Below are 12297 nucleotides of genomic sequence, written 5' to 3'. Positions count from 1 at the left end.
GTCAGGGACAGGAAGTATGCTGGGGGAAGAGGGGTCACTCTAGGAATTTCATGTCCCCCAAGGTTCCCAATGCCTAATGGAAGGGGCAACTGAAGCTGGACGCAGAAAGCACAAGGAAGGAACATTAGGAAGCCCTAAGACCTGTGGCAGCACTCACTGTTCAAGCTGAGCCCTTTCCTGCATGGCAGCACTTCCCAGTTTTTGATCGTTACAAAAATATAAAATTTTGTAGTTGAAGTGAAAAAGTGTAAAATTTTTTTGTAGTTGATGATTCTCTTGTCTTTTTCCTAAGTCTTTTTAATTTTATTCCAACCCTCAAGGTAGTCAGGAAAACTTTTACCATATAAAACCAAAACTTGTACCTATTGTTACTTTCTAGCGCTCTTAGCTAGCAAAATCAAAAGAATTTCATTTTGAACATCCTGACCCTCCACCATTAACATTTTATTATACTTGTGAATTACACAGCTATCTGTCCTTCCATCTATCAGTCCTTATCTTGGCATTTTTAAAAGTGTATTTTAAAGTAAATTGCAGTCCTCAATAAACTGCCCCTTAAATTTTTTGTCTTGCATATAATTTACAAGAGTTAAATACTAATTTATACTCTGTTCTTTTGATATACAGTTTATAGATAATGAAATGTACAAGTCTTTAGGGTATATCTGCCACTTTATTTTCACAAATGTATTCTCACTGTGTAACCCAAAAACCAGTTGAGATATAGACCATTACCATGATCGTAGAAAGTTTTCTCATGCCCCTTTTTAGGCAATCCCCACCCCTCAGAGGTCATAGCTATTGTTCTGATTTTTTTCCACTATAGATTAGATTAACCTGTTCTATAACTTATATAAATGGTATCATTGCCATATATACTCTCTTGTATAAGACTTCTTCACTCAGCATAGTGTTTTTGAGATTTATCCATCATAATTTTATTATTTTTATTGCTAAACGGTATTCCTTCATATGGATATACCATAGTTTGTTTATCCTGTCAGTGGATACCTGGGTTATTTCCAGTTTTTGTTTATTATGGATAAAACAATTATGAATACTCCATTGTATTTGGTGTTATAGTATATCATGACTTGACCTTGGGGTAGAATTTGTTAGTTCTGTGAGTACAAGAAACAGCATATAGTGGAAAGCATGAAAAACAGAGCATTAAATTTAGTTCTTTCTGCTTAGAGTTCTTATAGACAAAAACAGCTCATCAGTTAGAAAATGCTTAAAGCCTATCTAAAAGGGAGTTCAGCAGTAAGGATATTTATTACTTATTTCCTGCCTAAGACTTCTGGAGGCAGGGCAATTCCAGCCTGGTTCAATAGCTCCAGATGCCATTGAAGAATCCAGGAGCTCACCTCATATACATTAGATTGGCCATTATCAAGTGAACAAACAAAAAACAAAACAAAGGAAAATAACAGGTGTTGGTGAGGGTGTGGAAAAATTCAAACAATTGTGCACTCTTGTTGGGAATGTGAAGTGGTGCAGTTTTGTGGAGAACAGTATGGTGCTTCTTTAAACAATTAAAAATAGAAAAGAAAATTTAAAATGGAATCACCATATGATCCAGCAATTCCACTTCCAGATATATATACCCAAAGGAATTGAAAGTAGGTTCTTGAAGAGAAATTTGTATATCCACATTATAGCAGCATTATTCATAATGGCCAAATGATGGAAGCAACCCAGGTGTCCACTGATGGATACGCAGCATGTGGTATGTACACAGTGACATATTATTCAAACTTAAAAAGAAAGGAAATTCTGACACATGCTACAACATAGATAAACCTTATGCTAAGTGAAATATGCCAGTCACAAAAAGAAAAATACGATGTGATTCCACTTATATGAAGTACCTAGAGTAGTCACATTCGTAGAAAATAGAGTGGAGAGAGGGGTAGTTGCTTAGGGCTGGTGGGGGAGGGGAGGAATGTTTCAGAGTTTCAGTTTTGCAAGATGAAAGAGTTTTGGAGATTTGTTGCACAATAGTGTGATGGTATTTAAACACTACAAAACTGTACACTTAAAAATTGTTAAGGTGGTAAATTTCCACGTTATATGTATTTTACTATAATTAATTAAAATAAAAAAACAACCCAGTAGCTTCTGATCCTTCTTTGTCATCTTGTGCATATTTGTAATGTTTTCTCTCATGATTACAAGATGGTGGGTGCCACTGTCAGGCATCACAGCAGAAGGAGTATGTCCAGAGAATAAGAGAGGCCATTCCTCTTGTTTTTTAGGGAGAAACTTTTCTCAGGAGGCCCAAGCAGACTTCCCCCTCTCAGCTCCTGTTGGCCAGAATGTGTATCTTGCTACAAGAGAGCTTGGAAAGCAAGTATGTACCATTTTTCGACCTCTGTAGAGAGCATCAGACTCTTCTGGAGAGAACAAGGGGTTTGGGAATGGCTTTTGGGGAACGAACCAACGATGTTATCTTGAATGGACTACTGTTAGGGAGGAAGGGTCCTTCTTTGTTAGCTCAGCATTTTTGGCCACTATAAATGATGACCAGAGCAAATCTTGGTTGATACAGGGATGATGCCCTTGGCTTACCTTTAATATAGGCAGCGTTAGGGCGAGAATACAAATGAAGAGGGGTGCCTGGGTGGCTTAGTAGGTTAAAGCCTCTGCCTTTGGCTCAGGTCATGATCCCAGGGTCCTGGGATTGAGCCCCACATCGGGCTCTCTGCTCAGCAGAAAGCCTGCTTCCCCCCCTCTCTCTTGGCCTGCCTCTCTGCCTACTTTTGATCTCTGTCAAATAAATAAATAAAATCTTAAAAAAAATACAAATGAAGACCACCAGCTTGCCCTTGTTTTTTTTCCCCACTCCTGCCTTTGTCCCCTAGTGTGAAGGACTGTTTTTTTTGGTTGTTGTTTGTTTGTTTTTTCCAGGAATTTTTGTGAGCCAGTTGACTTCATATTGGTATCTTGAAATTGGCTACCAGTGGGAATATTCATACTATGGAAATTGGTAAATACTACATATTAGGACTCTTTCCACCCCAAGTACCAATGTGCTGCTGAGCCTTTCACACAAGTTCATGGACACTCCAGCTCCCTGGTCCAAGCTCTATTCATGCCCTCTCTTTTATCATCTGTCCCTTGGGCCGAGTTTTGTGCATATTGGCAATGTGGTCTGACTGTGGGAAGTCAAGGAAGGAACCTTCTTCAGGCCTTGAAAGCAGGCCTAGAGTCATTTGGGTAGGGAATTCAGGTGCTGGAGCATCATCTGGAGTGGGGTATGGATTCTGGGCATACTTGGCCTGAGGAGAGGGGCATAGCTTTAGACTTGGAACTTCTTAAATGTGACTCCAGGGCAGGGGGCCAGTAGCCTGGGTTGTAGTGTGGGCAAGAGAGGGAAATAGTTTTGTCCACTTTCCCCCATCTTCCGCCTTTGACTAAATGGAAGAAAACCCTTCCTTCCCTCATATACCTGCCTAATTTCTTGATGAAGGGAGAATTGCTGGTCTAATTTATCAGAATCCATTCATGGGCTATGTTTTAGTAGTGGACAGGGTTATTGTGTCTTAAAGTTTAGGATCTCTGCAAGATGTAGCTTTCATGATTGCAGTATATGGGGCAAGCTCACCTGTGACTGTACCTGGGTGTGAAGCTCAGGTCAGAATCGGTAAGAATCCTTTCCATTTTAGATTCAGGAAGGAGGGAGAAAGAGGCCTCTTGACTTGAATCTGTTAGGATTTGATATAATTTGTACCTCTTAGAACAGTAGTTCTCAACAGGAAGTGCTTAGAGTAGCAGCATTAGCATTACTTGAGAACTTACTAGAAATGTAGATTCTGTGGTCACTCCCCAGATCTCCTGGATCAGAAAACTCTGGGCATGGGTCCAACAGTGTCTTAATAAGTCCTCCAGGGAAGTCTGATGCAGCCAAAAGATTGAGAACCACTACTCTGGAATATAGCTTCAGCATACTCATTTGCTAGGGCTGTTATAACAGAGAGCCACAGGCCGGGTGGCAAACAACAGAAATTTACTTCTCACCCTTTTGGAGGCTGGGAGTCTGAGATCAAAGTATTGGCAGGGTTCGGTCTTTCTGATGGCCACAGGAGAAGGCTTCTCTCTCCTTGGTTGTAGATGCTTGTGTTCTTCCTGTGTCTTCACATCATCTTCCCTTTGTGCATGTCTGTGTCCAAATTTCCTCTTATAAGGACAGTATTCTGATTTAATTAGTGCTGACCCTAATGACCTTGCTTTAATTTAATGACCTCTTTATAGACCCTATCTCCAAATATGGTTACATTCTGAGGTACTGTGTGTTAGGACTAAAACATACAGATTCTTTGGAGGATGCAATTCAAACCATAATACTTGGGAAAACCAGTCATATAATTTATGTGCCAGGGTGCCTGGGTGGCTGAGTGGGTTAAGCCTCTGCCTTTGGCTCAGGTCATGATCTCAGGGTTCTGGGATCGAGTCCCACATTGGGCTCTCTGCTCAGCGGGATCCTGCTTCTCCCTCTGCCTGCCTCTCTGCCTACTTGTGATCTCTCTCTCTCTCTGTCAAATAAATAAATAAAATCTTTAAAAAAACTTATGTGCCACTATGAGCTTATTAGATGTCAGAGACTGGGTCTTCCTTGTTTTTTTTTTTTTTTTTTTAGCTCCAGTTTCTTACAAGATGCCTAGTGGTTTTTTAATACATTTAAATAGACAGTGGATGGTAGAAGTTTTTGATGTTTTATTGGGGTTATAATCTTAAAACACTTTTTTTTTTCGTGCTGTATGACCTTTAATTAGGTATAAAGAATTCCAATCACGTCACCTAGGGACCATTCTACCCACTGCTCTGTTTGGCCACCAGTCTCTTGTCTCTCTCTTCAGCAATGGTGAAGTGGATACCCTTTCCACGGGGAAGAGAAATCCATGATTTGTTGCCTTTGCCAATAACAAAAATGTTGGAGAGTCGGGTGGCAAAGCTGTTGCCATTGGCATCTTTCAGGTGAACCACATCAAACGAACCAGCGTGTGTCTCTGTGTTGGTGATCACACCAATTCTTCCCAGGTTAGCACCCCTAGTCACCATACATAGATTACCAGTGTCAAACTTGATGAAATCAGTAATCTTTCCGGTTTCCAAATCAATCTGAATGGTGTCATTGACCTTGATGAGGGGATCAGGATAGCAGATGGTGCGAGCATCGTGAGTCACCGGGTGGGGGATTCCTTTTGTCTGCACAAAGATCTTTATCACTTTGCACAACTTGTACTTGGCCTCCTTGAGTGTAATCCGATGAACAGCAAAGCAACCCTTGGTATCATAGATCAGATGGAAATTCTTTCCGGTCTTGTCAATGCTGATGACATCCATAAAACCAGCAGGGTATGTTATATCATTTCGGACCTTGCCATCAATCTTAATAAAATGCTGCATACAGATCTTCTTTACTTCATCTCCTGTTAGGGCATACTTAAGTCTGTTCCTTAAGAAAATGATGAGAGGGAGACACTCTCTCAGCTTATGGGGACCAGTAGATGGGCGAGGAGCGAACACACCAGTCAGTTTATCCAGCATCCAATGCTTTGGAGCTGCTACATGCTTCAGATGTTTCTTGGGACCACGAGCCATAGCTGCGCTAGGAACAAAAAGAGCTTAAAACACTTTTTGGTATGTATATGTGAAAAGCACATGTCTCAAAGCTTATGGTCTCAGGCCTTTTTCAAGGCTATCTGATGTGAGACACTGACTGAAGTTTTTCTACCTCATGTTGCTATAGATTTTTGAGTTGCTTAATCCCGCTTCCTCCTTTTGTGTGTGTGTATAGTGGGAGCATTCTTCTGGGGCCATAGAAGACGCTTGACATCTAAACTCCCTCAGAAACTTGTTTGTTTGTTTTCTTCTTTCCTGCTTGAGAGCTTTTGAAAAGAAAAAAAAAAGGAAAAAAATTAGCCCTTCTTTAATCAAACAGAGCAAAGGATTCTAGGTATTTGTATTTGAAGAACTCAAAACCAGACTATGATAAACAGATAATTGTCGTTAAGAGGTATCCGACTTTATTTGCTAAGGATTTTCTATTGTTGCTTTTCAATTTAGTAGACAGTAGAATTACAAGTTGCCATGACAACCTATCCATTGCCCAAGTTGCTTGGGCCTTAAAGACACAGAAACCACATTTGGTTTTATTCCATAGAGCTGACATTGTTATGAAACAGAGCAAAGCAGAGTGAATGAGGAATTAGAGCAGACATCCTGCCCCCACTTCTTTCCCTTCCCTCCCCTCTTGTGGTTTCTGTGTTTACCAGGCCCCTGAATAGCCCAGTGTTAGAAATTGTATAATTTGGTCTCTGGAGTTCTTTCAAGAAAACAACCACGTTGCTGTGTCCTATGCAGTTTTGTTACCTTTGTTAGTAACAAATTATGGGTTAAGGAGGTTTGGCATATATGTAGTTAAATTCCCACTTCAGTACAAGGTTTGATGAATGATGGACGTCTGTCATTTCTGCAACTGCACTTCGTTCATTCAGGTGGGATATCAAAAGAACACTCCAAAGAAACTGAAGACTGGTTGTCCAGACATTTCCAACTTAAAGGAAGCCAGAAAAGCCTGGCAGACCCTGGGACCCATTCTTGGTTATGCCCAGAAGTAGAATTAACTGGCTAAGCTTGAGAAAACACTGGAACTCTGGCAACTTCTCTAAATGAATTTTCTCGTTCCTCTGAGCTTTGCCCATGTGCATTATGTTACAAAGCTAATTATAAAAGATCTTGAGAGCCAAGGGAAGGCTGATTCATCTGATAAGCTAATTTGAGAGCATACCTTGAGCTTGGGTTGTAGTACTTCCAGTAGGCATGATTGAGAAGTTAAAGAATAAAAAAAACCTTCCACTTGGCAGAAGTTTGCTGGCTCTGAAAGTTTAGATTTTACTCAGATGTATTTATTTTCAATCTTGCTTAATTTCTTTTCAGGCTGTAGGCCATTATTCAGTGTGATGCTGATTTTTTATGGCTACCTTTTAAAAAATTTTTAAAAAAAAATTAATTATTTTTTGGCAGGGTTGGGGAGAGAGAGAGAGGGAGAGAGAAAGAGAGAAAGAGGAGAGAGGCAGAGGAAGAAGGGGAGAGAATATCTTAAGCAGGCTCCATGCCCAGCACAGAGCCCAGTGTGGGGCTCAGTTTCACAACCTTGAGATCCTGACCTGAACCAAAATCAAGAGTTGAACACTTCACTGACTGACCCACCCAAGTGCCCTTTTATGACTCCTTTTAAGGGACCAAGGAGGAATCTCCTTTTTTTGCTGTAGAAAGTACTTTATTTCATGGGGAAAGTGGGATCCATTAATGAAACAGTTACCCACCCAGGTACTGGAGCAGTTTTGGCTTTACCCTAGGACTTCTTTGAGCACCCAGGGTAATCCCAGACCTTCCCAGTTAACCGCATTTCTGTTATGGTTTATAATAATTGCAGGAATTTAAACTGGGGAGGTCACCGGTTGCAACAGTTCCCAGACTTCTCTAATCAGGACACACATAATGGGTGTTTTAGTTTGGGTCTCCAAAAGCAGACTGGAGGACAGGAAGTCAGGTGCTGGAATTGATGCCAGAAAGCAAAGATGAGGGAGGGAGTGCTGGAGGGAGAAGGGAGGAAAGCCAGTACAGAGGGTATTAATGAGCTGGAGGCTGCTTAGGCCAAGTGGCTCTCTGTCAAAAAAGTCACCTGACTTTACCTCAGAACTGGCCTGCCAAGGGATAAGGAAGTTGAGTATTTATCCACTGACTCTGTTATTGGTTGAGGGTTGCCTCTGAGGGCTTAGCTCCTTCTTACACAGAGAAAAAGCTCTTGGGCTGAGAAACAAAGACCGGGTCCCCTGCAGTTGCCACTGTCAACAATCACAGGAAATGTTATCTGCAGTTGTAGGTGACTTCAGACATGGGCCAGGGCAGCAGTAGTGTCAGTCTTACTTTTTGTGAGTATCCATGGTAATTATGGTGGTTTTAAAATCTCATCTACAAATTCTTGACACACTTCCCATTCAGAGATGGGAATCTATTGCTTTTTTCTCTTGAATATAGGTAGGCTTGGGAGTGCTTTGACCAACAGGATATGATAAAAGTGATCTATGTGACTTCGAAGGTTAGGTCATAAAAAGCCATGCGGATTCCACCTTTGTTGCTGGGACTTGCATTTGGAGCTTTGATCTGCTATGTGAGATTGCCATGGTGCAGAGGCCATGTGTTGTCAGCAGCCCCAGCTGAGTTCCCAGGCAATGGCTTCCAATCAGTTACCAGCCACGTGAATGAACCATCTAGGATGTCTAGCTTAGTTGAACCTTCAGATATCTGCAGCCTCGGCCAATATCTGACTGCAACCCCCCAGGGAGAACTGTCCAGTCAAGCGCTTTCTGAATTCCTAACTCACAGAATCTATGAGGAAAAGAAAATGATTGTTTTACACTTTCACATTTGAACTACTTTGTTATGCAATAATAGTAACTAGAGCACTTACCAGGAAACTGGAGGTATCGAGGAAATTCTCACATAACACCTTTTGCTGTTTTTCAGAGAAGTCACTGGAAGCTCAGGGAGGTAAAAATATCCACCTGAGCTCACATTAGCATATTTCCCCCCAGCTGTGCTGTTAGCAGTTCCCCATCTGCTGTCTGGGGATGCTGCAGCACTGGGAGATAGTATTCGGAAAGGGCTTTGTGAAGAGTCTGTTAGTAACTTGCACCCATACTGTGCCTTCTCTTTCCTTACTTTGGAATTCTCCAGTGTTACCCTATTCTATTCAGTTGCAAGATTGTACTAACTGCTGCTTCATAGACAAGACTTTCATTCTCTTTATCCAAAGCAGTTAGAATCAAGGACAAAGGAAAGAAGGGGAATGATTTGTCTAACTAATCTGGAAATCTTTCCATCTTGTGAATACTAAATTTGGACAGAATGTCTTAAGAACTTGATATGTCAGGGGCGCCTGGATGGCTCAGTTGGTTAAGCATTTGCCTTTGGCTCAGGTTATGATCCCAGGGTCCTGGGATTAGGCCCCACATTAGGCTCCCTCCTCAGCAGGAAGCCTGCTTCTCCTTTTCCCTCTGCCTGTGCGTGCTCTCTTTCTCCTTCTCCCTTTGCCTGTGCATGCTCTCTTTCTCAAATAAATAAATACAATCTGAAAAAAAGAAAAAAGAACTTGATGTTCCAGTCAAGAGTATGGTTTACAAATTTGGGGACTCTTTGAGGGCCTGGGAGAAGAAAGTCCTCTGAAATTTTAGCCTTAGAATCATATGAACCTTGAAATAACTCCTATAAAAGAGAATGTCAGTGTTGTACAGTATAATACACTGTAATGAATGGAGTGTAAATACATTCCACAGCACATGGATTCCAGTTTCCTCGATAATACACTTGGATTTAGAAATGAAGGAGAAAAGCCTTAAGAAAATATGATTCTGAAGGGGCACCTGGGTGGCTCAGTGGGTTAAAGAAAATATAATTCTGGTTTTTTAAATATGTAATATTAGTTAAAAAGAATTTCAAAACTCTAAACTGTTCCTTACACCAGATGAACCCAAACTCCTATCATATTTATCCATTTGTAGTTCAAACACCTAGACTGCTTTATTACTTGCTGTTGATAATAATCAACCTGAAGTTGATAATAGTCCTTCTTTTTGTCAAGGAGAATAAAAATTTTGAGATAAAAAATGGTTGGTCTGGGGCGCCTGGGTGGCTCGGTGGGTTGGGGCCTCTGCCTTCGGCTTGGGTCATGATCCCAGGGGCCTGGGATCGAGCCCCGAGTCGGGCTCTCTGCTCAGCAGGGAGCCTGCTTCCTCCTCTCTCTGCTTGCCTCTCTGCCTACTTGTGGTCTCTGTCTGTCAAACAAATAAAATCTAAAAAAAAAAAAAAAAAAAAAAGGTCGGTCTGATGGTTTTCCCTGACTCTGTGTGAGTCATAGAGATTGTGTGGCTGGGTTTCAGAGACTGACTATTAAAATGGTCCCAAAAAAATTTAACTGAGAAGTGATCAATTCAGAGACTGCATATAGATAAATCTTTGTCATAGGTTCTAAAGCTACCGGACCTCAACTTTCCTTAGGATCCCTGAGATGCAGCCTTATATCTTCTGTTTACAGAACACTGTAATCAGTGTTGGGACTAATTTAGGTTTTAGGCACAGTAAGGAGAACTGCTGGAGAAATGTGCTTGCAAAGTTTTCAGGGCATTCTCTAACTTAAAAAACTAAATATTGTAAATTGATTGTAAGTAGAGTGTGCATACGTGTGTGCTTATTTATATATACTTGCCTCATTGTCAAATAGAAGTTAGCTTGTTCCTTTATCCTGTGTAGTTCTATGAACTAGAAATTACAACTAAAGACTTGATTAGATGCGAGTTAATTATTTATGGCTACAATGCACTATAGGTGATGTTGCAGTTTCATATAGCTTCATAGCTTTTTAGCTTGTAATTCTGAAGGTCATTCTTCAGTATAGGCTGGGCTCAGCTGGGAAGGTTTAGTTTAGGCTAGGCTTGGTTGACCTTGGCTGGATTTACTCAGGTAGCTGGTCAGTTGGTGGTTTGACTGGTTTGATTGGCTTATACAGATACACCTCATTTTATTGTGCTTTGCAAATATTGCATTTTTTACAGATTGGAGGTTTGTGCCAATCTGGGTCAAGCAAATGCTATTTAGTGCATCTTTCTTTCTTTGACAGACGGAGATCACAAGTAGGCAGAGAGGCAGGCAGAGAGAAGAGGGGGAAGCAGGCTCCCTGCTGAGCAGAGAGCCCGATGTGGGGCTCAATCCCAGGACCCTGGGACCATGACCTGAGCCGAAGGCAGAGGCTTTAACCCTCTAAGCCACCCAGGTGCCCCAATTAGTGCCATTTTTCTAACAGGATTTGGTCACTCTGTGTCTCTATGTCCCATTTTGGGAATTCTTGAAATATTTTATACTTTTTCAGCATTATGTGTTGGTGATCTGTGATCAGTGATCTTTGGTGTTATTTTGTAATTGTTTTGGGGTTCCACGAACTGCACCCGTATAATAAGGATGAACCTAATAGATTAATATTATCTTTCTCCCTCTCCTCTGGCCTCCCTATTCCCTGAGACACAACAATGTTGAAGTTAGGCCACTTAATAACCCTACAATGACATCTAAGTTTCAAGTGAAAAGAAGAGTCAGTTGATGTGACAAATTTCATTTTTGTTGTGTTTTAAGAAATTGCCACAGCCACCCTAATTTTTGGCAACCGTCACCCTGATCAGTCAGCAACCATCAACACTGAGGCATGACCCTCTGTCAGCAGAAAGATTATGACTTGCTGAGAGCTCAGATGATAGTTACCATTTTTTTAGCAATAAAGTATTTTTAAATTAATGTACAAATATTTTGTTTTAGACATAGTGTTACTGTGGACTTAATAGAATATAGTGCAGTGTAAACATAACTTTTATATGCACTGGGACACAAAAAAATCAGTTTGATTTGCTTTATTGTACTATCTGCTTTGTTGTGGTGGTCTGGAACCAAACCTGCACTATCTCTGAGTTAGGCCTATAGTGGATTCAGCTTGGATGGCTCATATGACTGAGACCTTTCTCCATGTATTATCTTTCAGCATGCTATTTTAGGTTCATTCATATGGCAACTCAGGGTTCCAAGAGTGAAATTAGGAACATACAAAGCCTCTTGAGACATAGGGTTTGAGCTCATACAATATCATTTCTATTAGAGAAAATCTCAGGGCCAGACCAGAAGTGGAGAAAAAGACTCTAACATTGCTAGGGCATAGGTAGAAGGAGGAAAAGAATTTGTGGTCATTTTTTCAATCTACCACACTGGATTTGTATTTTTCGCGAATGGGCCAACTAGCAAGAAAATTTCTCAGGTGACTGTTGAAAATGTAAGTTTCTGAGAAACCAGGCACTATGAATGTTTTGGAGTAAGAGAGAAGCCCTGAAAATTAGAATTCTGAGTTCAGCTGAGATGGCAGGTTAGCAGTTGGTGAGGATCTTTTTACAAAACTGATTGTGGCAAAAACTTGCTGTGGCATATATGTGTATATGTGAACACATTTGTGTGTGTGTGTGTGTGTATAAAATTTTGCTTCAGTGACTCAGTTGTAGAATAGGGACATCCAGTTAGCTCACTTGAAAATGTAACTCCTTGAATATAAAATCTATAGGGTATAGAATATACTATGGATTATTGCAAGGTATAACCGTGGTATGTGTGTAGAGTGGGATCACTTCATAACAAAATGCCATTGACTGGGTTGTTTGACCAACAGAAGTTTATTTCTCACAGTCTAGAGGCTGTTAA

General features: G+C 40.8%; 1 protein-coding gene across 1 annotated transcript; it reads right to left on the bottom strand.

Moving 5' to 3' along the window:
• Window positions 1-4797: 4797 nt before the first annotated feature.
• LOC132009956 (small ribosomal subunit protein eS4-like) lies at window positions 4798-5622 on the bottom strand. Its single transcript, XM_059387962.1, has one exon. The coding sequence runs from the start codon at window positions 5602-5604 to the stop codon at window positions 4813-4815; it is 792 nt and encodes a 263-aa protein (XP_059243945.1). The 5' UTR covers window positions 5605-5622; the 3' UTR covers window positions 4798-4812.
• Between the last annotated feature and the right edge of the window lie 6675 nt (window positions 5623-12297).

This window comes from Mustela nigripes, chromosome 2 (assembly GCF_022355385.1).
Source record: "Mustela nigripes isolate SB6536 chromosome 2, MUSNIG.SB6536, whole genome shotgun sequence".
In the NCBI taxonomy this organism is placed as follows: domain Eukaryota; kingdom Metazoa; phylum Chordata; class Mammalia; order Carnivora; family Mustelidae; genus Mustela; species Mustela nigripes.
This window is presented reverse-complemented; position numbering and strand designations above follow the sequence as displayed.

What these genes read in the sequence shown, in the direction of transcription:
- LOC132009956 (XM_059387962.1), bottom strand. Translation starts at nt 5,604, where the DNA reads ATGGCTCGTGGTCCCAAGAAACATCTGAAGCATGTAGCAGCTCCAAAG.